Source organism: Elephantulus edwardii, unplaced genomic scaffold, assembly GCF_000299155.1.
Source record: "Elephantulus edwardii isolate Elephantulus edwardi_28Jun2011 unplaced genomic scaffold, EleEdw1.0 scaffold00006, whole genome shotgun sequence".
Taxonomy (NCBI): Eukaryota; Metazoa; Chordata; class Mammalia; order Macroscelidea; family Macroscelididae; genus Elephantulus; species Elephantulus edwardii.
In genome coordinates, this window is record NW_006399756.1 from 33,362,147 (window position 1) to 33,388,207 (window position 26,061).

Genomic DNA, 26,061 nt, shown 5'->3' on the forward strand with positions numbered 1-26,061 from the left:
GGAGGTGGAGGAGGAGGTCGTGGTGGTGGTGTTAGGTGCCTTGACTCAAGTATGACTCATAGCAACTCTGTGAACAGCCTGCCCGAGCCGTGCCCTGTCCTGTGCTGTTCTCATCGTCTCTGACACGCTCGAGCCCATTGCTGAAGCCATCATGCCAATTCGTCTCGCTGGGGGAGTCTTCCTCGCCTTTACTGACCCTCATCTTTCCAAGCATGGTGTCCCTGTCAACTTCGTAATTGTTGTTGTTGTGTGCCTGCTTTCAAGTCAGAACCAACCCAGAGGTGATTCTTCAGTGGGTTTTCAGAGGCAGTTAATCACACAGAAGTAGATTGTCTGTCCTTCTGCTGAGCCGCTGGTGGGTTCGAACCACGTGCCTTTGGGATTGCAGTGCAGTTTCTTACCAGAACTCATGTTGTTGTTGTTGTTGTTAAGTGCCATTGAGTCGCAGGCGTCTCATAGCGACTCTATGAAGGAGAGTCCTAGACGCTTGGGTGCCTTTCTTCCTCTCTCCAGGTTCATAGGGTTTCCAGAGGCAAGCTATTACAGAAGTGGATGCCACTCCTCCTTCCAAGCTTGTTTTAGTTGTGGAGCTCCACCCCACTCTCTGTCTTCATTGGATAACCAACCATTAACGCATTTGACACATCAGTGTCACAGTGTTCAGCCTCACAGCAACCACAAGTGACCGCTGTATGGCAGCTTGTACACCAGGGCTATACGACCTAGAGGAATGTCTGAACAAAAACAATGAAAGATTGGCCCGAGGGCCACAGATTAAAAGTCACCCACCTTTGGCTTGGTAGCATCATTTTCTGTCCACTGGGCCAGCTGATCTCTCTCTCTCTGTTGATGTTATTGTTGTTAAGTGCCGTCAAGTCACAGGCCACTCATAGCGACCCTGTGAAGGAGAGTCCTCGACGCTTGGGTGCCTTTCATCCTCTCTCCAGATTCATAGGGTTTCCAGAGGCAAGCTGTTATGGAAGTGGATGCCACTCCTCCTTCCAAGCTACCAGAACTCATAGTAGGTGCTAAATCTTTAACAGCTAAGATTTGCAGAATGAGTTCCGATATACCAAGGTCCAGCTCATCGTCCCTTCTATGTGACCCTCCTAGCAGCCAGAAGCAGCAGGCCAAGTGTAGTCATTATTTGGCCCGTTGGACAGATGAGGGGACTAAGGCCCAGATCAGAGCAGTGACTTACTTGTGGATGAATCCCAGTCAAATTCGTGGTGTGCTTAGAACATAAAAGTTTGAGCTGCAAAGCCTGTGCTCATTCATTCAGTCACATTTTCAACTAACACTTGTTAAGTGCCTACTGTGTTCCTTACTCATAAGCTTAAGGCAGCACCATAATAGTTGGAGAAGAGAGTGAGGTTAACAATTACAGCTTGCTCGGCCCCACAAGCAACACTCTGAATACCAGCAATCAGGAAATCAAAAGATGGATTGCATTGGGAAAATCTGCTGTCAGATTAGGGTCCTCTCCAGAATACTGAGGAGCAACGATGTCTGTCTCGAGACTAAGGTGCACCTAATCCAAGCCATTGATTAAGGATAACAGAAGAAGAATCAATGCCTTCAAGTTGTGGTGCTGGAGAAGAGTCTTGAACATATCATGAACTGCCAAGAAAACAAATAGGTCTGCCTTGGAGAGAATGAAGCTTAAGTTTTTCCTTGAAGGCTAGGATTTTTAAGCTGTGTCTCATATACTTTGGGCACATGGCCAAGGAGAGAATGGTCCTTGGAGGACATCATGCTTGGAAGGGTGGAGGGACAGCACAGAAGAAGAAGACCCTAGATGAGATGGATTTATACATTAACTAGGGCAATGAGGGTTGGTGTGTCAGAATCAGTGAGACCGGCTCAGGACAGGGAAGGGTTCAGAGATGCTGTACATTGGGTCGCTATGGGTCGCAGGCGACTCAACAGCACGTAATAACAACAAAAACTATGTTCTGTTCATTAAACTGTGGGGCCTTCCATAAGTATTTCTAGAACAAACAGGTCTGTGGGTGGGTAGGTAGAGGGTGGCCGGAGGGCATCCATAGCTTGATCAGTAGTGCCCTGTTGGGCAGGAGAAAGCCTGGGGTGGGGTTGGTGGGGTGGGAGCATCGGTAGCCATCTGTCCTGGGGAGTGGTGGCCCAGTCCCCATCTTAGCAGGCTGGGCAGGCTTGCCTGGAGGTGATTTATCCCTCCTGTCACCTGCTCCCTTGCCGCCCACCTCTTTGGCTTTGTAAACAGTCATCACTAAATCAGAGTCCCAGCTGCAGCCTAGCTTCCAGGGAGCAGTGCTGGGCCCGGTTCTGGTGACAGGGGCAAGGGGGCCGCTCACTTCGGGATTGAGCTGCACCAGGGGGATTGGGGATTCAGTGTGAATCTTCACAGCAGGGGCCTCCAGGCCTTCAGAGAAGGCAGGTGCCAGGTATAAATATTTATTTCTTAACAAGCTGGTGCTGGGAAGAGAAGCCAAGCTGGGCTGCGAAGCCACATTTAGCCCTGACCTGAATCTTTGCCACCTGGACTCTAGCCTAGTGGGAGGAGATGGGGAGGTGCTGTGAACAGCCCCGCAGATCAGACCAGGAGGGTCTGGGGGAGAGCCTGGCCAGGGTCATGGCTGGGGGCCTCTCTTTGTCACTTTCCAACTTCCTGTCTCACTTCTTCCCACCCTCAGCTCAGGTGGGAAAGTTCTCTAGAGCTGATCGAGGTGCACCAGGATTCATTAAAAGGAGACCTGCTCTTTGTCCCAGCAAGGTCATCTGCACACAGGCACACTCGACCACAGGACAAAGGCACCATGTGAAATTCAGGGGGGAAAAATCCCTAAGACTCTTTGGAGGTGGACTCTCAGCCTCTTCTTGCTCCTCTCTCCCAGTCCCAGACCTCAGTCTTCTGAGCTTCAAGGAGACAGAAAGAACTGCTGTCCATCTGCTGCCCAGAGAGGGCTTGCTGTTTCCGTCCAACCACCTCGGGCATGAGAACTGCAGAGGGAAGATCAGAGAGGTCAAGGCGGCCCAGAAGTTTCTAGATGGAAATGAATGCATTGTCCTGTAGGAAAAGACAAGAGCAGCAGGAACGATAATGGCTAATACCTTTTAAGGCCCTCTGGAGTGTTTTTGTTGTTGGGTGCCATCAATTCGACTTTGACTCCTAACAGCCCTGTGAACAGACCTGCACCTTGCTCTATCCAGCGCCTTCCTCACCGTGTCGGATATGCTCAAGCGTGTGTATTCTATCAGTCCGTCTGGTTGTGGATCTTTTTCTCTGACCCTCCATCTATCCCAGCAGGATGGTTCCCCCCCACCCCCAGGTCTGACCCCTCTTGATAACACACCCACAGTATATGAGACAAAGTTTCACTGTCTGCCTCCAAGGAGCCCCTGGGCTTCACTTCCCCCGAGACAAACATGTTTGTTCTTTGGGGAATCCATGAGCTATTTAGTACTCTTCGACAGCACCACAGACAAAGGCATTGATTCTTCTGCCGTCTTTGTTCATTCTCCCACTTTTAGATGTGTAGGAAGCAATTGAAAATGCCATGCCTTGAATCAAGTTCACCTTAGACTTTAACCTGGCATCCTTGCTCCTTAGCTCTTTGGAGGGGTTTTGACAGCAGATTTTCCCAACGGGACATGGCCTTTGATTTCTTGACTGTTGCTATCATGGGTGTTGATTGTAACATCAAATTATTGATAACTTCATTCTTTTTTCCATCTATCATGATATTGATTCCATGGTGAGGATTTTTTTCTTCTTTCTGGATGTTGAATTGTATTCTGTATTGAAGGCTGTAGTCTTTGATCTTCTAAACAAGTATTTCAAGTCCTACTCTCTTTTGGCAAGCAAGGTTGTGTCATCGGCATAATGCAGGTTATTGTTGAGTTCTCCTCCAATCCTGATGCTGCGTTCTTCTTCATATCGTCCAACTTCTCAGATTATTTGCCCCGCATACTGACTGCACCGTTGTTGGTGATATTGTTGTTAGATTCTGTTGAGTCACATCCAACTTACAGCAACCTAGTGAACAGGTCTGAAGCCCGTCCTACCCTGTGCCCTCCCTATCATCCCTGACACGCTTGAGCCCCCGGCACAGTCAGTGTATCAGTCTGTCCTTCCGAGAGTTTTCCTCTCTCTTGCTGACCTTCCACACTTCCTAGCATGATACATGGAGAAAGGATACAAGCCCGATGCATCCTTTTTCTGGTTTTGAACCGTGCCATGTTCCCTTGTACTATTCTAGTGGTGTTGTCTGTAGAATGTGTTGTTGTTATTGTTAAGTGCCATCGAGTCATAGACTTCTTGTAGCGACCCTATGAATGAAAGGCCTGAGCACTGTCCATAGAGTTACCAGAGTCAAGACATTTCGGAAGTGGATGCCACTCCTGCTTCCAAGCTTGTTTTAATCGGGAAGTTCCACCAAACACTGTCCGCCGTGGGGAACAATTATCACATTTGGTGCATCAGTGTCACAGTGTTTAGCATCACAGCAACCACGAGTTACCTCTCTACAGTAATGCACAGACCAGTGCAATACCATGCAGAAGAATGTTTGACAAAAAAAACAGTTTAAACCAGGCCTACGGGCCGCAGATTAAAATCACCCACCTTGGGCTTGGTAGCATAATGTTCTGTCCACTGCTTACCTTTCCTGGTTTTGAACTGGGCCACATTCCCTTGCACTATTCTAGTGGTGTCATCCGTAGTATGTAACCAGCCAAAATTCTGAGGGTCTCCAGGTGGTTTGAATCCACAAGCAGCTCCTTGAGAGAAAGATGGGCTACTTCGTCCATTTAAAATTTGGAGGTTTGAAGCCCCAATCAGGAAAAAACAAGGATAGTAGGAACAATAATAACACCTAACACGTGTTAAACATACAACATGGCCGTCACGGTGCTCAGCAGTTACTCTGGCTTGAGGCTACTGAACTACACCCGGGCTTTCATTGTGTGATATCCTTTGCCTCCTCCATTCCCCAACATATTTCTGTAACTGTGAGTAATGTATTCAGGATTGCAGCGTAACTTCTTGCCACTAGGCCACCAGAGTTCCCTTGTGAGTAATGTCTGTGAATCAATTTGCAACAAACATCAGGCCCAGGGATTAGTAGAAGTAGATGCAGCAGAATAGGAGGGCCGTGTCTGATCTTGTAGTTATTTGTCTGGTACTTTAAATGTTTGATGGGGACAGTAGCCCTTTGCAGAGTTAGTAGAGGTTGGACTTGGCCTTCCTCACATTGTCCATGCTGTTCTTGCTCCTTTTACAGATACATCATTTCTGAATCTTCATACACGTCTATGTGGTAGATGCTATCATCATCCCCATTTTACAGACCTTGAGTTATTAATAAGCTGCTTGAGCTTTATCACACAGTAAGTGGTAGGCAAAGCCAAGAATTAGCTCCACCCCACCAGAAAAGGAAGCAGATGCCTTTTACCCCACTGCTACTTGGTCTCTGAGTGAAATTGTACCAGACACGCATTTCTAACAAGTTTTCTGTGGTGTTCATTCCGCTGGTTCTCTGACGCTCAAGTCCCAGTCGGCAGCTTCTCAGTCCACCTAGTCAGTGGCCCTCAAACTGTGATTCCTGGACCACAATTATCAGCATCGCCAGAAATGCAGATCCTCAGGCTCTTTCCAGGCTGAGTCAGAAACCTGACAGAGCCCAGGAATCTGCATTTCAACAAGGCCTGCCCATGTGCCAATGCAGCTGAAGTCAGAGAGCCATTTCACCAGGTGAACGGCCCTGCCCACATGCTGCCTTCTGCTCCTCCAGCCCGCACCCCCCAATTCCTTCCCTCCCCACTCCCGCTCCCCTAAACCCGTCATATCCGCCTGCCCTTTATCTTCAGCCACCACATCACTCACCCACCTTTCTGGATCCCGCTCAAAGCCCATCTCTTACAAGAAGCGTTCCCTGATCAATAATGATTATCCCTCATGTTTATACAGCATTTTTATCTTTTCAAAGACCTTTCACATGCGTTGTTTCATTTCATCTTCTCAACATCCCTGCCAGGAAACAGGGGGGAACATGATCCCTCTCTTTAACACGTGAGGAGAGGCAGCTCAGAGAGGCAGAGGAACCTGCCCCGGAACTGCACCAGGTAGGGGCAGAGCCGGGCCCAGCAAACGCAAAACAAAGACACTGCCATCAAAGCAGTCCATACTCGGTGGCCCGCCATTGGATTTCTGAGGCTGTGAGTCAAACAGGAGATCGCCCATCTTTCTCCAGCTGGTGAATTCAGCCGCCTCTGGGTTCGCATCACAGCTCGCTAAGGACTGCACCACCAGAGTTCCATATCCTGCAGCTGGAGCTGCTCATCTTATTATCCTCCAACCCGCAGCATCAGCACCAGCCAGGGATGATTCTCAGGCCCACCCTTGATCTGCCGACACAGGGCATGAACCTAGCATCCTTAGAAATGCAGATGCTCAGGACCAACCCAAGAACTCAAAACCTAAACCAAACCACTGGCATGGACAGAGTTGATTCCAATGCCTTGTGACTCTTCATTGGGCTTCAGAGGCTGTAAATCTCGACAGGAAGAAACTGCCCATCTCTCTCCCTCAAGGTGACTGGTGGATTTGAACCACTCACCAGTGCCACACATAACCAACTCTGTTCCCGCGACTCTAGTCTACTAGAGATTCAGGGGGCGGGTCCAGTCTCTGTGGTTTAAGGAGCCCTCTGTTCAGATTCGCACTAAAGTGTGAGAACTACTGTCCTGAACCCAGCACTGCAGAAATAACTCTCTTCTGGAATCCTCTCACCCTCCCAGGATTGCCGTGGGGAGGCTCACACGAGACAAGGATCCGCCGTCTTCTACAACTGTAGCCCAGCATGTCAGTTCTATCACCCCAATCAAATGAAGTAGGACGCTAGGTACGAAGGCATTTCAGAAATGTCTTCATTTCTGGCAGAGTGCATTTCAGTCCATTTGGGCTTAATTGCCCATTTGTTGATGAGATTGCTAACAGCTGGTAGGGTCAGGCGTGGTTACAGCAACGACGCACCTTCCCCTTTGGCCCCATTCATTCGCTCCTCATCCAATCATTGCAAATGCATAAACTGAGCTCCTGTGACCGCCAAGAACCTTGAAGAGCACCCCCTGCTAATCAAGAAGCCATGCTGGAAAGCAGTGCTTCTCAGACTTGGATTTTGCACATGGAAGTCTCTGGCTCAGTTGTTCTAGAGAATGTGTCCCGTGCTCCCAGACGCCACCCATAGTGCTCGTCCAGGGAGCACTCTGAGGACAGCACAGGTGCGCAGACAGCAGGCTGGTCTCTGTGAGGAAAGACAAAGGCGTGAAGCTTCCTCCTTTGATGGTACCTGCTTACACTTTACATTGTAGCAACACTGAATGAACTGTTTGCGTTTCTCTAAGGGGGTAGTGGTGGTGGTGGTTGATGGTAGGTGACACTGGATCATCTGTGACAGGCCCACGGCAGCACTGTCAACACCACATCTGAACCTTGCTCTCTTCTGCACCATCGTGGTGATCTCTCATATCAAGCACATTGTTACAGTCAGTGTGTCAGCCCAGCTTGTTAAGGGTCTGCCTCGGTTTCTCTGATACTCCGTCTCCCCCAGCGCGATGTCCTTCTCCAAGGACTGACCCCCTCCTGACAACATGCCCGAAGTATGTGAGACAATGTTTCACCATCCTTGCCTCTAAGGAACACCCTCCTTGCACTTTCTCCAAGATAAGCTTGTTTGTTTTGGCAGTCCGTGGGATTTTCATTACCTTTTTCCTAACACCACAATTCAAAGGCATCAATTCTTCTCCGGTCATCTTTAGTCATTGTCCAGCGTTCAGAGGCATAGGAAGCAAATGAAAAGACCGTGGCTTAGATCGGGGGCACTGCAGGTTAGCTGCCATCACATCACCTGCCCACTCTTGGCAGCACCGTGAGAGTGAGAATGGACCTTCGACATTTCCGTGGCTGATTCTTGGAGGTGGACAACCAGGCCCTTCGTCTAATCTGTGTTGGTCTGGAAGCTCCACTGAAAACTGTTCAGGACCATGGCAACACCCCAGCCTCCACTGACAGATGGGTGATGACATGAGGTCCTTTAACCAGAAATCAAACCCAGATCTCTAATATGTAAGAATTCTGTCCCCAAACAACACTACCCATGCGCACTATTCTCTTTCTAGTTTCTTCCTGGAATGTTCTTTTCTGCCTGCTTCACCGGCCTAAGACTCCTCTGGCAAATGCTTCCAAACTTGCTGTGGCTCAGAGCCCTTCTCTGCACCCAGGATCCTGCACAGGTTCTCTGCCATGTTCGTGTAGAATTGCTGATGTCTCTGCCTCTCTTTCAGGAGACCCTGAGCTCCTCTTCAGTGTCCCCACCCACCAGACCATACAGCAAAACCCATCCCTGTCAAGGCCGTGGCAGCTCACAGTGAGCATGCATCAGGTGTATGAAGCCGGGAGTCTTAGCGGGAGCAGACCGCTTCAGCATTCTCCCATGCGGAGGCTGATGGATGCAAACTGCTGAACCTTCCATTCGCAGTGCAGAGCTGTGCCTCTGAGGAGTGTTGGTGATCGGGTATGTTACGTGTCAGACTGCTATCCAAAAGTCAGCATTCGAAAGCACCGGCCACTCTGCAGGAGAAAGATGGACAGTCCTCCCATAAAAGTCCTTTAGCCTTGGAAACTTGACGAAGTGTCACCATCAGTTCAAATCAACTCACCAGCTATGGGTACCCACCAGACACGTTTAAAAACAAACTCACTGCTGTCAAGTCAGTTCTGACTCATAATGACACTTTCGAACAGAGCAGAACCACCTTATAGGGTTTCCAAGGCTGTAATTTTTACAGGATCCATCTGACATCCACAGTGATATCCCTCATGCCATGACCTCTTCTAAACCCCACTTGAACACTCCTTGTCAGAAGTGTCCTGTTCTAGCCACTTTTGGATGGTCTTCTACAATGTTTTGTTTGTTTAGGATGTTTATGTTATTGTTTTATAGTTTCTACAATCTCTTGGGTCGCCTATCTTGGAAATGGAAACAAATATAGATCTCTTCCAGTCAGTCAGCCAGGCGGCTATCCTCCAAGTTTCCTGGCATAGACTGCTGAGTACATCCAAGGCTGCATCTGTTAGTTGAAACATGTCAACTGATATTCCATTGACTCCCGGGGCTTTATTTTTTTTTTTTTTGCCAGTGCCTTCAGTGCAGCTTGAACGTCATCCTTTCTTTCCATTGATTCTTGATTATATGATACTTCCTGAAATTTTTCAGTGTCATCTAATTGTTTTTGGTCAGTGACTCTGTGTATTCCTTCCATCTCCATTTGATGCTTCCTGGAGCATTCATTCGGTATGGATTACATCTCATTATCAAGAAAACAAAAGTCCTCACCACAGGGATGTAGTCAACATCATGATAGATGGAGAAAGAATTGAAGCTGTCAGTGATTTCATCTTGCTTGGATTAACAGTCAACACCCTTGGTACCAGCAGTCAGGAAATTAGGAGGCGTGTTGCTTTGGGCAAGACCACTGTTAGGGACCTCTCCAAAATATTTAAGACTTAAGAGCAATGATGTCGGTTTGAAGACTAAGGTGCATCTGATTCAGGTTATGGTCTTCTCCACCACTTGTTATGCATCAGAAAGCTGGACAGTGAATAAGGATGACAGAAGAATAATTGATGCCTTTGAGTTGTGCTGGAGAAGAGCACTGACAATCCCATGAACTGCCAAAGAACAGATATGTCTTGGAGAAAAGTGCAGCTCGGGTGCTCCGTGGAGGCAAAGATGACACAGCTTTATCTCTCATATTTTGAACATGTTGCTAGGTAAGGCTATTCCTTGGAAAGGGACACCATGATTGGAAAGAGAGGAGGACCTCCAACAAGATGAATCAACACGGTGACTAGAGCAATGGGCTCAAGTGTGTTAGAGATAATGAGGACAGGGCGGGATAGGACAGAGTAAGGTCTACTTTTCATAGAGTCACTGTGAGTCATACTTGGCTCGATGGCACCTAACAACCACCACCTTTACAGAAGCAGATTGTCACCTCCTTCTCCCTTGACAGGTTCGGATGACTCTTAATCAGCTTGCCAAAGATATTGGTCCCAAAGAAGGTAAAGTCAGTGACCAGTTGAGTGGGATGAGGATTTTACTCCTGGGGGCATGGGACGAGAACCACAAAAGGGCCAAGAAGAAGGGGTGAGGGAGCACACCAGGCTTGAGCCCACTTGTTTCCCTTGTATCCGTTTCTGTTTGATCTGACACAATGGATTCCAGGCAGCCTATATGAGCAAGGGGTCTGTCTCAAGTGCATTCATAACACAGTGCTTTGCACATAGCCCAAACCCAAGAAATATTTACTGTCTGCTTAATTGGAAAAAGAGAGTAAAAAGGATGAGAAGAGAGCATGAAAACTGATTTAGAAATTGAGTGGATCTCCTGGGAATGAGGAGGCATCCATTGAAGAAATAACACCATTATGATAACAGACAGAAAAGAATCTCCCATCAGCAGTATCAGGACTTGAGAGGAAAATGACTATAGCAAAAAGAAACTGATGCCCAGGGCTTCTTGTGGATGCAAAGAAAGAAGAAAAAAATACTCAAGACGGTGGTATAAAGGCCAAAGCAATATATTTATTTCTGGCAATAAAGGGGAAAGAATGGGATGGAGGGGGGACAGAGAAACACCATGAACCTGTGCTCGAGTTCTCCCAAAATAGGGTGATGAAGTGTTGGGTGGGAAGGAGGGAGTGGCCCTGGAATTTGCTTGTCATCTTGGTTGGAAAGAGCCTGAATGGGAGACAGAGAGACAGAGAATAATGGGAATTGATAGATCAATCAATCAGCAAATATTTATTGAGCAGCTAGCCTGGCTGGCAGCTGGAGAGAGCTCAGCTGGAGGGAGGCACATTAGAAAATTGTCTATAAAAAGGTGGTGGTGAGGGAGAGGGAGGGGTGCGTTCTCCTGGAACCAGATAGAAGAAGACGCAGGCCTGCTTTGTTGTCCAACCCCAGTGACGGCGTTCACATCGCTGGCCTTGTGTAAGTACATCTGGAGTTGTACGAGGCCATCCCTGGAGAAGGATCAGCCCCGGTCCTGAGACTGGGGGAGCCAGTGCAAAACTGCTCAGCCTCCCCCTTCCCTTCCTCCTCAGGGGTCTGGACGCTACTCCATCTACATCGCCAATTATGCCTATGGGAACGTGGGTCCTGATGCCCTCATTGAAATGGACCCTGAAGCCAGTGACCTTTCCCGGGGCATCCTGGCTCTCAGAGACGTGGCTGCCGAGGCTGGGGTCAGCAAATACACAGGTATGCGGAGTGACAAAGGATGCTGGCAGTCAGAGGCTGGCAGCCAGAGCCCTGGGGGCTGAGACCTTGGAAGTCAAATCCATTAGAGGCCACAAGGAGAGGGGAGCTGTGTCCCCAGAGAAGGGAGGAGGAGGAAGTGTTCCCTCTTATCACCCACAGAAGGCTTCTCTAGGACTGTGCCTCCAAGGGTTACTAGGTCTGACCTGGAGGGACCCAGTAGTAGACAGGGGCCCAGCTGAAAAATAAGGTGAGAACACCACCCACCCCTTCTCCTTAGGACCTTGTGATCCCTTCCTTTGCTGTCACCCAAATGATAAATGAATAGCTCCTATAAGAGGAATCTGACAAGTCCCAAAGGCTGAGATTTAAAACCTTCTAATGGCCAAACAGCAGATGAAATTATTTACTTTCACGTAAACAGCCAGAAATCAAGGGCTAAATCCCTAAGCTTCAGCCGGGTCCTGTTTCAGTTAACTGAGCTCAAAGAATTGTGCTCTTGTTCTCAAATACTATTTTTTGGAAGGCATGTTCCCCTAGTTCCCCCAGCACCCCATCTTTCTGGACAGGGGACCCATTGTGAGAGTCCCTGGTTGGAAGATCTTTCTAGGGAAGGCTGTTTGCCTATTTCCAGCCCGGCTGCTGACTAAACTCTGAAAATCTGCCAATAACTCCAGTTCCTGTTTTGGGTGCCAGAAATCAGGAAGCTGTGAACAACAGCTTCTCAAGTGAACTTCGACCGAACTCGTGACCAACTCGCCCTTTGGGCAGATGAATCCTCTTGTAGGGTGACCTTCCCAGGATAGCCGACCCACCTTCCTCGTACAGCAGACTTATAAAATGAGGCGGCCGATTTTGTTCTGGAACTTGAGGAGAGTAGGGTACTCAGGGTCACCTGGGCCATCCCTCTGCCTCAGACACACCTGGCTGTTGGCCTCTTCTTGAAGCTCCGCTCAGGAAGGGTTCTCATCACCTCCCCTGATTTTATGTTAGCCAGCCTTCCACCTCGGTGAAAGGGGGAGATTAATGTCCACCTGTCTGACAAAGTTTTGTGGGGACAAATGACTGGACAATAAAATAGTTTGCACAGCTCAAGCCCCATCAAAGTGCCGGAGGAGGGAGCGTACAGCAGAAAGGCTGAGTGTCGGTAATAAACCATGCTTCCCTGGAAAAGAGCATAAACATGCAGGAGCTTCAGCCTAGATTTGTACAGTCAATTTTTCTGAATAGTTCCCAGTCCTTTGAACAGAGCTGGTTTGGCAATTAAGGGCCTTGATCTGCAGGAAAAGCGAGATGGGCTGGGGCTGTGAGGGTGAAGTGCTCGAAAATGATGAGATGGAAGGGCTGGGGGCAAGGACGCTCCATGGAATAAAAGAATCCGGAAGGTCACGACTGAGGGTGAACACGAATGGGACATTGTTCGCTCAAGCTGGGCTGGCAGAGGGACAGGCACAGAGCTGAGGAGGGGCCAGGAGGAGACAGAGCTGAGGAGCACAGATAGTGGTGGAAACACTAGCCAAGTGGGCCAGACTGTGCTGGAAGGATGGGACAGCCGCTCCTGTGGCAGCCGGGAGAGAGGCCGGGGCAGCTGGCGTGCCCAGAGGACACGTTAGCGCAGCTCTGCCGGCTTCCAGAAGCTGTTTGGCTGACAAGAACCTATTTGGCCCACCAAGTTTACTGTTCTGTCTGCCCGCCTTCTCCAGCCCACCCTTTTCCTAATCCCCCCAACGCTACCCCTCCAGCCCCCCTTGTCATTCAGCAAATGGCACATGGACATCTGGCAGGAAAATGGGCCCAGAATGTCCCCCTGAGCCCCAAGGATGGACCCCCAAGTGTCTGAGCCGCAACACTGAACCCAGCCCAATTGCCGAGGCTCTGGGCATGTGGCCAGCGCTCAGCGCCAGGCCAGTGCCATGGGGCCCCGGAAGGGGGAAGGGAATCAGGCAGGGTGAGCTCGGCCCAGGGCAGGCTGGGAGGAAACAAGCCATGGCCAGATGTGTCAGGGAGCCAGGGGTCCTGAGGGCCAGGCCACCCATTCCCGGCACCCAGGTGAGACCACAAAGAACAGTAGCCTCTATGTAAGCACAGCCTCCCATGTTACATGGGAATGCAAGTAGAGTGGACCGGCCCAAGGTCACACAGGAGATTCAGAGAGAAACGAGCACTCGGAGTCCCACCCCCAATACCTGAACTGCCACAGCCAGCTGGCCTTTCTGATGGACCCTAGACTGAAATTCCTGCCCCAGCCTCCAAGACGGGCAGGGGACAGGGAAGGAGGGAGGGACACACTGAAATGAAGCTCCACAAATTTACACTCGGGACATTATTTGCAGTTCCAGATTTGTGTGGCTAAGGCAGCTGCCTGGCCCAGACCGACCAAGGCAGCAGGGACAGCCCCAGAGGTGGACTGGCAATGGTGCTGGCTGGCCTTCCCCTAGGGCCAGCCTGTTCTGCGGGAGGGGGAGGGCACCTCTCCAGACACTATTGATTTCTGGTGACACCAGTCACTCTGCTAGGTCACAGTGCCATCTAGTGGCCGCCATTCCCACTCTCGGGGGAATCCAGGGCCCTTGGTGGCATCAGAGCCAGAGCTTCTACGCTGAGCTGAAGTGGTGGGAAAACCACTCCACATCCCTGGTTCATAAGCATTTCAATGACCGACTTTCCTGAATGTCCTACAGGGTCTTGGCGTGAGCCCTGCATGGGAGTCATAAGAATAGTGTTCTTGCCCCACAGAAATTCTGGCATGGAACCCAAATAGAGAGGCTATGGGATCCAGATGTCCTCACTGCCTCTGAGGACAGGTGCCCCTAGGCATGTCCCTTCTCTTGAGGCTCCGTGGCGTCACTGTCTCCAGAACAGCTGCAGACAGGCCCTGGAGCCAGCCTGCCTGGTGCAGAGTTTACCACCAAGCCTTCTGATCTGTGCAAAAAAATCCCTTGTCTCTGAGTTGATTGTGACTCATGGTGACGCCATATGTGTCAGAGTATGACTGCCGCACAAGGTTCTCAGTGCCTGGGCTCTTAAGGAAGTAGACTGCCGGGCGTTTACTTCCATGGATTCAAACCAATTAATTTAGCAATCAGGCACAAACAGTACCACATGTGGAAAAACCTCTGGTCTGTGCAGCAATAGGTCATCATTTAACATTCTGTTAACCTCGCTTAGCTTCAGTTTCCCCACCTTTAAAATGGGAGCTTTTGGAGATGAAAGGAGATAAATGTGGCATGGCTGGTACAGGACCTGGCAAAGAGGAAGTATCCATCGGAAACAGCAAACAGCATTCTCCTCTGAGGCTCTGACAGAGGGACAAAGAACCCTCTGCTAGGCATCTTCAGGGGGCAAGACTTATTCTGGGCACAAGAGGAAGTGCAAGGTGAGCCACGGCAGCCAACGCCCTGAGGCATCCTCATAGGTCCAGGCCTGAGCGAGGGTATGGGCTTCTTCTTCTGCACTCCCACTCAAAACCCATCTTCCCCTCCCCAGGAACTCTGAATTTGGGTCCTCACCCTTTTAGGGACCATCTGTCCAGGCTGCAAGGTGGTGATTAAAGAAGCCTTAAAAGAAATTTAGAAAGAAAATGAAGGTGGATTTATGATGTCGAGCAGGAAGTTTTGCTGTTGGCTGGGAGCTGTGTGGAACAAAGCAGAGGGCAGATCTGATTTATAGGAAGTCATTATCCGAGGAGACGGAGATGCCGAAAGCCCAGCTGAGGCCTCCTGGCAGATCCCCACCCGCAGGCCCCGGAGAGGTGACCGAGGCAGAGGCAACTTTCAGGATTCGAGGCAGGCCCTGTCCTTCTGGAAGGAGCACAGCCGGACCTTGTAGCAAGGGTGGCTGGAGTGACAAGCTCATTCAACCAGGGGCCTGGGACCCCCAGGGCATGCTGCTATATGAGCCTTCCCAGGGTCCCTGAACCCCACAACACAAGTTGGCATTTTCCTGAGGCATTGGATGCCTTTGATGATTGTTGGGAAAGGATATCCTTTCTCTCTGTTAAAACCAGCACAGATAGGATATAGTAATAGCATTGCAATTCTTACAGACATGGTTTTCCGGCTAAAATCAGGTGTTTTCAAGATATGTCAAGCCTGTGGCCTGACCCCTGTGGAACATCCTCAGCTGGCTAGGGGGACGTGCGTGCCTCATCTGCCGAGAGGGAGTTCTGGTGAGAACGTTGAGCGGGGCTGTGGAGACCACGTAGCTGTATTTCCCTTTGTAATGGCCACCACTCGCTGACTGGTCATTCCCTCACGAGCCTCCGTTTACTCACTTAGAGAATATTGATGATTAGACACATCTTAACATCTTAAGCTGTTGAGTGATTGAAATGAGAAGACACACATATGATAAGTGATACCCAGAATGGAATCATCGTTAGCCAGACACAATCCTGCCCCACTCTTCCCCATCCTCTCCCCTAAACCAGCTTCTTCCAGCTCCTCACTGCTGAGGGTGGGCTGAGAAGACAGCGTCTTCCTTTCTGCACACCTGATGGCATGTGGCCCAGGTTGGAAATGTCTCTGTCAGTAGACAGTGATGGAGCCTGTCCTTCTGCCCACCTCCTGTCCCTCAGCACCTTTTGAAGAGGAGACAGATGAGGTGGGGATAAGAATGTTCTTATCTAATACTTCCTTCAACACCCCCCCCCCATGCAATCAGAATCCTGCCCAGCAGCTGGAAGGCACCCAGAGGGCTTAGTTGTGCCAGTACCAACACCAACACAGTATGACTTTGTTTTAGAGTTTTCTGGAAATCTGTTTGCAGCCTGCCTTTTATTCTCGGCAACTTCTTACACTCTCTCTCTCTCTCTCTCTCTCTCTCTCTCTCCCTCTCTCTCTCTCTCTCTTTCTCTCTCTCTCCCCCCCACCCCACTCTTCCCTCCTGTGATTTCCTTACGGTTTTACAAGACCTTGGGTGTTCTTGGCAGCCTGCAGGCCTTGGCATCCTTCAGAATCCTATTTCTTTCAAGGTCTCAGTAGAGTATAAGATCGTGCTGTTTGGTGGATGGGCCACCTCAAAGCCTTCTTTGGGTGTAGAGTCTCGGTGGGCTCAGTAACTGACTTCCACACCGGCTTACCCTGTGGTCACCTTGGAGGAGGTGTTGAAAACTAGTACTGGAAGGAGCCTGGGAGATCTTATTCTCCCACCAAGTATACAGAGGCGGAGACCCAGGCCTGGGGAGAACATTTCCAAGTCCCTGCAGCTGGAGAGGAGCAGAGGCTGGGCAGGAACCTTAGAGCTTCCCCTCAGCACTGTGGATCCCTCTGCCTTTGTCCTGGGTCTTCAGTGTGGAGTTCTTCATCAATCTCCACCCAAGATCTCTGTCCCTCTTCTCTCCTGCTCATACCTACTCCCAGGGTTGGGCCTAGTCTCGATGTGGGAAATTGGTCATCTATACCAGAACTGGATTTGAATCTGCAACACTGAGATCCCATGTTTTTAGGAGTAACAGAGAATGAGCATGAGAAAGTCAGCCCTGATAGGGTCCGGACCCAATGAGCAGAGAAACACTATTTCCAAGCAGGCTGTCAGAGAGAGGGCTGGAATGTGGGGACCTTGGTGTGGGGACATGTTCCCCTGTAACCTTCCCACCAGCCTGGTGGGCAGAGTGTGCCACTGGGGAGGAGCACTCAAACCCCAAGCGCAGAACAAGGAGGGCTTTGAAGCTTGAAAGTGCTGGGGGAAATAAAGGGATGTTATTCACCCGGCAGGTGGTAAATAGTGCTAGCTAATGAGTATGTGGCACCTGACATTTTCCAACGTACCTTCCAAAAACCAGCTTACTTAATATTTACGACAGTCCTGGGGAGGAGGAATGGTTATTATCAGCCTCGGGTTAGAGAGGAGAAAAACCGAAGCCCAGAAAGGTTCAGTGACGTGCTCAAGGTCACACAGCTCAAGTGGGGACTTCCTGCCCCCCCTAGGCCCGTGATCTTTCCCACTCCTAGAGCTGCCCCTCCAGCTCAACTGGGCACTAACTCTTCAATCTCCAGGGAAGGTGCTGTGCAGTGTGGGTGCCTGTTGGGACATCCTTCTTCAAGGCTGAAGACACCCTCACTGTCCCTGCCCAGCCCAGTGTGGATTGTCAGTATTGCTGGGGGCTGTTGGGTCGATAGGTCTGTGCAGGGTCACATTACCCAGTAAGCAGGTAGGGACAGGCTTCCCCATGTTTACCTACTAGCTAGTGAACAATGTCACACATTTTTCACCTTATCGAAAATGCCACTCCTAGCTATGGCTGGCATCTGTCTCTTTCCTAACCCCCAAGCCTTTCCTACAGAACAGAAACCCCCTTTCAAATTTACAGTCTCTGACATGGAGAGAGTACCCATCAAGATAGGATGGTCTGATTTGTGCTTGCCTACGGATCTATAGGGAGCCCAGGTGGCTTAGTTGTAAGGAATTGTACCACCAACCCAAAGGTACACAGTTTGAGGCCACCAGCTGCTCCACGGGAGAACGGTCAGGCTCTTCCTATACACTTTACTGCCTCTGAAAGCCCGCTGGAGGGTTAGCCATGAAACAGTTTAAACTTGATGATGCCTAACAATACCAGTGTATAGTAGGGATTTTATCCACCCCTGAGTCCATGTGACTGAGTGGAACTATCCCATGGTAGTTTGGAGCAGTCGTGCTTTTGTGTGTTTTGGGCATTTTTTTGGTTTTCTGGTCGGGCTGTCATCTTTATGCGAACAGAAAACCCATTCTTTATGCAGAGTTGTGGAATGGGTTTAAATGAACAGCCTTTCAATTAGTGCGTCATTGCTGCACCACCAGGGCACTCTGTGGCATGCACTAAACCCTTAGGAGCAGAAAGAGAGAGTAGATATGACAGAGGGGGGTTAAGAGGAGAATGAAGAGCTAAAGGACGAGGGAGAAGGTCCAGGTGGACAGTTCTTGCTGACTACAGGATGTCTTCATTGACTGGCTGGTGCATCAGGCTGCCTTCACATGGATGAGGCACTTGTCCCACCCAGAGCAGCATCCCCTCTGGGATCAGGCAGGGGTGCAGACTGCCTGCCCCTGGCTCAGAACCTAGGTTAACTCCACATCCTGAGACTTCCAGGGGCCTGTGCTCCAGAGACCAACTCCCCAACTGTTGCCTCACCTGCTCCCCAACTGTGGAGTGCATTTGCCAAGAACGAGTTGTGGGTAACATCTCTGTTATGGTCCGGTTGCCATGGCAATAAATTGTCACTAATTAGTAGTGTGGTTACCATGGCAATTTTCTAGTAATTACAGGTTACAAATGGTGCAAGGCTTCAACCCAACCCAATTAGTTAATTAGAAAGATTTAGAAATTTGTCCAAAAGGGAAATAACCTGCTTTGTAGAAAATGAAGGGAATGTGTCACAGCTTGGGGGCCAGAGGCAGAAAGGAAATTGGAGGATGCTGGAGCGGGGAAGAAGGATGGAGCTGTGTGGCAGCAAGTCCCTGAGCCCCACATGGAATTTCCAGGGGCCCCGGAAGACAGAAGACTGCTTGTGAGGCCCACTCTTTAGCTGGCGTCTGGCAGGACCAGGCAAGGACAGCTGCCAGCAGCCACTGAGTGTCTCCTTTTCTAACGGGCAGAGGTATGCCCAGGTCGTGGCCCAGCACCTTCCCTGCTGGCTTAAGGAGTGGCATCTGGAAACCTCCTTATGACTCTTACCATGAACTGTGGATGCTGTGTCCTGGATGACGCTTCCCAAGATCCCTTTGGATTTGTGGCCCCAATTTTGTGTGGCTTGGTCTTTCCTTAAGAGCTAATTAGATGCTCTGGGAGGAATCGGGGAAGCCCAGGGCCCAGGATGTGTTAACGAGCCCAGCCCGGAGAACAGTGAGAGTGGCAATGCCCTACTCCCTTCCATCCCTGAACACCAGCTGTTAGGTAGATCCACGTGCACAGCTGACAGAGGCCTCAGGATCACCTTCAAGGATGTCTGTCAGACATCAAGAGGAGCCTGGGGGCCAAAAGGACCTCTGTTTCAATTTAGCAGAGTTGCTTTGGGGACCCCGCCGCCCATCCAGGGGAGCCCACTCAGGTCTGCAGCCTGCCTGGGCTCTCATTAGAAAAAAGAATGCTGTTCTTTGGGAGTGCTCTGGTAACTATTCTCATTATATTGAACATTCCTTTAGAGTAACCTTTTTCAAACTTAATGTGCGTACAAATCACCCATTGTCGTTGCTATTATGTACTATAAAGTTGGAACCAATTCTGTTGACCTTCCAGGGGGTTTTCAGAGGCAGTAGATTGCAGGAGAGGAGACTGTTACTCTTTCTCCTGAGGAGAATTAGTGAATTTGAACTTGGTATTTTCAGGTTGGCAGTACAGCTCCTTACAACTAGGCCACCAGAGCTTGTTGCAAACCATTGAGGGATCTGCAGTGCAGATTGTCATTCTGAAGGGGCCTGAGGCTCTGCATTATTTTTACAATTTCTGCATTGAGTCCTGGCAGGTTTGATTTGAATAGCAAGATGTTCTTAAAGCCCTTCACTTCATCTATTCCTCTCCAAAACTCTTGAGTGTAGAAAAGGCAGGTCAAATTATTCCCATTGTTGAGATGAGAAAACAGACTCAGGCAAACCAAGAATCCATTGCCGTCAAGGTAACTGAGTCAAGGCAGTGCACCGTCAGGGCTCCTTCATGTAAACTGTCCAAGGACTCCCAGTTTGTAAGAAGCCAAACTGAGACTGGCATCACGTCCTGGGTTTGGTCAGGCTGTTTTCTGAACTGTATTTGCAATGTTTAGGGGTGTATGGAGGGAAGTCAGCAGGCTTTAGTGCAGGTTTGTTTGCCTGGGGGTGGGAGGTGGGGCTTGGCAAGCAGAGAGGCTTTATTTGAAACCCACTGGTTGGAGGCGGTTTGTTCAAGACCTCTTAAGGTTAGATGTGTTGACATGGGTAGCTCAAATTTGGTCTTGGAAAGTTCAAGCCCAGTGCAGAGCTGGCTTAATTTTGTTCTTTCTTTTTTAAAATATACATTTCATTGACTTTTTTTTCCCTTTTAGAACTTACAGAAGCAATTCTTTTTGCAAGCAAATAGTACATTCAAAGAAAAGGCCAGCTGCCACCCCCTCATTCCCACTGCAGGTCTGAGCCATCGAGGTCGCCAGAGGCGGACAGTCTCACTTTCCTCCACACTTGTACAAACTTGTATAAACATAGATAGGCAGAAATACCATACATTGTTACATATTCTTCCCTAATAAAAGTGGGATTGCAATAATTGCTACCACTTGGCGGGCGAATTGCCTTTCTGTTAACAGTATATCAGGGACTCCCCCTCCCAGTCGATATGTATGGATCTGTGCAGTCTTTTTAGTAGCTTTAGACTGGTCCATCATAAGGACCACATAATCCATCCACCAGTCCTCTATTGATGGACGTACAGGATGTCCCTGGTCGTTTACTACATCAAACAAAGCAAAGGAACCCTTTTTTTTTTTTCTTTACCAAAAGCTGGGACTTTTAACTCCTTTGTTGTTGTTCATGGCCAATGAGCCTGAACCGACTCAGAGCTGACCCTCCAGCGGGTTTTCAGAGGCTGTAAATGCACAGGAGGAGATTGTCTTCCTCCCCTGAAGCAGCTGGTGGATTCTAACTTCCTGCCTTTGCGTTAGCAGCATGACTCCTTACCCACTAGGCCCCCAGAGCTCCCTTTCCATTCCTGTAGATCCTCAGAAAAAAGGAACACACCCATTGGTTTTGACTCACTCAGAGTGTGTTGGGATAGATAGTGTGTCAAGGAATCCGTGATGTAACAAAATGGTCTTGGGGGTGGGGAGAAGGAACTGAGGATTGCTGTAATTCGGGCACTTTTCTTGGAAGGGGATAGACGGCGTCTGTGTGGTGCACTGAACGCTGGTGTGTGGAACCACAGAAACATTCCTGGGGCGCAGGGTGATTTGGTTTGCTCCCCGCCCGCCTCACCATCACCCTGTGCAAGTTTACAGAGGCTGTGGGTCCACGCTGTGGCTCCGGGGAGCCTCAGCAAAGTCGGAGTTCACCCTCAGGCTCTTTGGAAATGTCTCCAATGCTGCTTCAGCAGCTTTCCCGTCCCCCCAGATGGGCCAGCGCTTTGCTTCTACCTTCACGGTGAGTCCATGTCTTCTCCTAGGGGGCCGGGGCGTCAGCGTGGGCCCCATTCTCAGCAGCAGTGCCTCAGATATCTTCTGTGACAACGAGAATGGACCCAACTTCCTCTTCCACAACCGGGGCAATGGCACCTTCGTGGACGCTGCAGCCAGTGCTGGTGAGTAGACACACAGCCACTGCCTGGGGTCTCCCCCCACCCCGTGCCCCACTCACTCGCCATGTCACACCCCTAGCAGGGACACCCAGGTCTAAGGGAGAATGGACACGTCATTGCACCACATAGAGAAGCTCCATTTGTCTCCTGAGTTCACTTCTCCTGTGACTCTAACCAGGCTACAGGGGACATTTGCTGGGGGAGGCTGGAGGGTCAGGGAGGGAGGGCCCGCAATTCCCGACCACAGGGCATGTTCCAGCAATTCGAGCTGGACTGTGTCCCTCCGAGCCCTCCCTACTCTACCTCAGCAACAATTTCCCCTCCAAGCTCCCTCTCCCCAGCTCGGCCTCCTCCCGCATTTATCTTAAACATTCCGTTCAATCCAATAACCATTTATTGAGCCTCTGCTAAGTGCTGGACTGCTATTTGGAGCTGAAGATGCTGGCCTGAACGAGGCCAGGACACCCCTCACCCCACACACACACACACACACACACACACACACACACACACCAGCACCAGTGTTCTGGAAGGGGAGACAGGCCTACAAACAAAGATCTATAATAAATAGGATAAAATCCGTGCGTGATGATGCCTCCAGGCTCCACACTGTACCACCCCCTTCTCCCTTTGTACTCATCTCTCATCTACCGCAGGACCTTTGCACCTGCCAGCCCTTCTGCATCTTCTAGCTGTAGAACTTCTGTTCAGCCTTCAACACTCAGCCTGATTTCACCTCTCCACAGGCTCTCCTGAGTCGTCTTTTGTGCCTGGCTGAGCCTGGACTTCCTCCTTTCCTTTGTTCCCACTGCCCCTGGCATGTGTCGTGCTCAGGCTTCTCTATAGCACGACGACTTCCCCCATGAGTTCCACGGGAATGCCTGTTCATTCTCAGCACATGCTTAGGACTCAGTGATTTTGCTCAGTGAACTTAATAAAGTGTACAAGTGCAATCAAAATACCTGTCAGGCTGCCCTCCAGCCACATCTCCCTAACTGTGCCCTCCCCATCTCGCCAATGAGTGGGACGTTTGATTTGGAGCCGTTGGGAGGAGCTCTCAGCTCCAGAAGCAATGAGTAGGGAGTTGGACACAGAGATTAAGGTCTTAGAAGTTCGTGCTGACAGGTAGCATCAAATCCCTAAGCATATGCCAAGCCATGCTCTTTGAGATAAGAGTGGTCACTCCCCCAGCCAGGCACCAGCCGGCTCCCAATCCTTTCCTCACCCTCTTCCTCCTCTGTCCTCCCACCCAGCTCACCCTTCCTAGCGCTGTACTCTGGCAGCAAGTTTTCTCATTGCTGGGGGTGGGGGCCAAAACCCCAGACCAAAGCAGGGGGTCAGGGGGAGGAGACAACTTAAGAAACCTCAAGGATTTGATAAGGTGTTAAGGAGATGGAAGTGGAGGCGAGTGAACAAGTGGGAGCAGGAGAAGGTACCACGCAGGAGCAGAGGAAAGGTGCTAGGCCCGTAATTGAAAGTCAGAATGATTGCAGAGGTTTAACAAGACATGTCAAGGGGGCATTCATCACCCAAACAGATGCTGCTGTGAAATGCAGCCTGGCACAGATTATTCCTGAGAAAGGGAACCAGCTTCTTGTCAAGGTGCCTCATAGATAGGAGAGAAATGGGCCAGCACAGAAAGCCGCCGACATTTGGCCTGGGGAGTCGGGCCAAGAATGGATGGGGTGTTGACCCTCGGATTGGAGCTACCCCACTGCTTTGGAAACCCTCCTTCTCCAGCCCCAGTCACACTCCCTCTTCTCTGCCAGGTGCCCTCGGAGGCTTACTTTCTCCTGGACAATTCTCAGCTTCTAAGGCTCTTTCAGGACCCAGATCTGCCTTCTGGCTCCTATGCTAAATACATCCATGTTTGCAGCTGGTGCCAATTCCCTGTGCCCTAGCATCTGTGTCCCCACTCCTTAGTATATTATCCTATCAAAAAGATAGCATGCTAGGAAAGGTGGAGGGTTGGAGCAAGAGAAGACCCTTAACAAGATGGACTGACACAGAGGTGGTGAGGTTGGATGGGCAGGATAAGACGAGGTTCAGATCTCGCCTTCATAGGGTCGCTATGAGCCATAGTCAATTCAGTGTCACCTAACAGCATCACTCAGCAGTTCTTGAGGACCTGAGGACCAAAAAGCACTTTGTCCTCCGAAAGAGTCAGGAAGGAGTAAGGACATTCAGAGCCAGAGTCAGCCCAGTGGTGGCCCTGAGAGAGCTTGTCTGCAGGGGTGGGGAAGCCAGAGGGTCAGGCCATCACCCACTCCCACCCCCGAATGAGCCCAGTCCAGGGACACTCCAGGTGCTGGGATGGCATAAGCCTGTTGCCTCTGTCATACAAGCTTCCTTCCATGCCTCGTGAGGCACACTGCTGGCTTTTCTGTCACGGCTGCACTGTCTCCTCTGCTGTCACCAATGTCCCCAGTTTGCTTCTGTCAAATTATTTGTGTCTGTTCATTCATTCAGCGAGTATTTAGTGAGAATGGTGAGCTGACAGCAGGTCCTGAGATAGTAGCCGCGTGAATGCAGGTGAACAGACAGACTGGCCCTAACCCTGTGAACATAAGGCCTGATGGGAAGGTGGGCTGGAGACATGGAAAACACAGAGGGGCGTAATTGCAGGTTGGGAAAAAGTCTGTGAAGGAAAGAATAGGAGGTTCCTGGGTGGGTGGGGCTGTCTGAATGGAAAAGTTCTCCCGGGGAGGTAACATTTTAACAGAGTGCAGGTGCAAGAGCTATAGAGAGCCCTCCTTTAGCAAAGGAAGGGGGGAAAGTGATGGAAGGGACATAGGGTGACCAGAGTGAGTGCCAGGGGCAGGTGGATTGGGGATGAGATGAAGAACTGGGTGGGGAGATCAGACTGGACCCCGGGTGCCCAGTCAGGAATTTAAACGTGTCTCAAGAGCACTGTTGTTGAGTACCGTAGTCAGAACCAACCCATAGCGACCCTCCGGTGGGTTTTCAGAGGTGGTTAATCACATGGGAGGGGATTGCCCATTCTCCTGTGGAGCAGCTGGTGGATTCAAACTACGTGCCTTTAGGAGGATTGCAGAGCAGCTTCTTGCCACTGGGCTACAAGAAGCTCGAATTGAAACAAAAACATTTTACTACCCAGTGAATAGGGAGAGAGCTCTGGTGGCTGAGTGGTAAGAAGCTGTGCTGCAATCTTAAAGACACATGGTTCGAATCCACTAGCTGCTCTATGGGAGAAGAATGGACAATCTCCTGTGTAATTATATTGCCTCTGAAAAGCCACTGGAGGGTCAACTATGAGTCAGTTCTGACTCTGAATCTGTGTTCTGGCACACAACAACAACAATTTGCAATGAATAGCTCCCTCATAGCAGATGAGAGTGACTAAAAAAGGATTTTGTTGTTTTTGATTGCCTTAGAGTCGAACACGACTCATAGTAACCCTATGAACAAAGGCCTGAAGCCCCTCTACAACTATCGACATTTATCAAAGCTCGTAGTTTCCGGAGGCCTGTTGTGAAGTGGATGGCACTCCCAAATTCCCACCAGCTTCCTCCTCCCACCCAAGCTACGTCACAATCAAGCAAAAACAGTGTGCTTGCTGGGCGGACCACTTGGAAGCCCCGTCACTGGTCCCCTTTGTGACCAGACCAATGGCCACTCTCCTTTCTACCCTGTGGAGAAATCTTAGGGCTATGGCCACATCGCCCTGGTCTGCCCCTCAGAGGGCAGGGACAGGGAAGGGTCACCCTCCATTGCTGCTCTTCATGGTGCTTAAGCGAGGTGACCATTGGCCGAGCAGGTAGGGGATGGTATCCTGAGGGCCCCTTCTGTCTCATCCACAGGGGTGGATGACCCCCACCAGCACGGGCGAGGTGTCGCCCTGGCCGACTTCAACCGCGATGGCAAGGTGGACATTGTCTACGGCAACTGGAACGGCCCTCACCGCCTCTACCTGCAGACGAGCGCCCACGGGAAGGTCCGGTTTCGGGTGAGGAGCCTCGCCCCGCTTCCTGCCCTTCCCGTGCCTTGCTGCTCCACCTCTGACCTTCCATCTCAGAAGCTGCAGCCTATACCTTCCACAGGCTGAGAAGTGGGGTGTGGCTCCCCAGAGCCCAGGGCAGGTAGCAGGCTTGTGACAGGGAAGGTGATGCATGAGAGGTGGCTGTAAGACTCCAGTGCGTGGATCAGAGGATCTGGTAAACCAGGGAGGAAGGGCCTTCCCAGCGGTGGGCGGGAGCAGGCGGAGGAGCCCTTGGGAGGCCTGGGCCAAGGGCATCTTTGCTGGTGGCTTCTGGAAAACCTAGCGTGTCTCCCTGGCCTGAGCTTTCCAAATTGACATCCAGACCAAGGGCACGTTACGAGGAGAGCAGTGGAAGTTGAGGCCATGGAGCTCCCCAAAGCTGTTCTTGAAATCTGCTGTTTGATTTCAGACAGCAAGGTTCTTTGACCTCCGATTCCCACTCACCATACCCCCTCCCTGAGCTCTCTGTGGGCTGTGATACAAGAGTCCAGGGCTGTTTGGTGGCCATAATGGAGGTGCCACCAGCCT

The 26,061-nt window shown here is 50.4% G+C and overlaps 1 protein-coding gene across 1 annotated transcript in view; it reads left to right on the forward strand.

Annotated features, from left to right (window-relative positions):
- Window positions 1-26,061, forward strand: part of CRTAC1 (cartilage acidic protein 1) — a 193,157-nt gene that overhangs the window by 134,350 nt on the left and 32,746 nt on the right. The window contains exons 5-7 of the mRNA XM_006880047.1: window positions 11,146-11,302; window positions 21,402-21,536; window positions 25,355-25,500. Of these exons, the coding sequence (XP_006880109.1) occupies window positions 11,146-11,302; window positions 21,402-21,536; window positions 25,355-25,500 (438 nt within the window). The remainder of the gene's footprint in view (window positions 1-11,145; window positions 11,303-21,401; window positions 21,537-25,354; window positions 25,501-26,061) is intronic.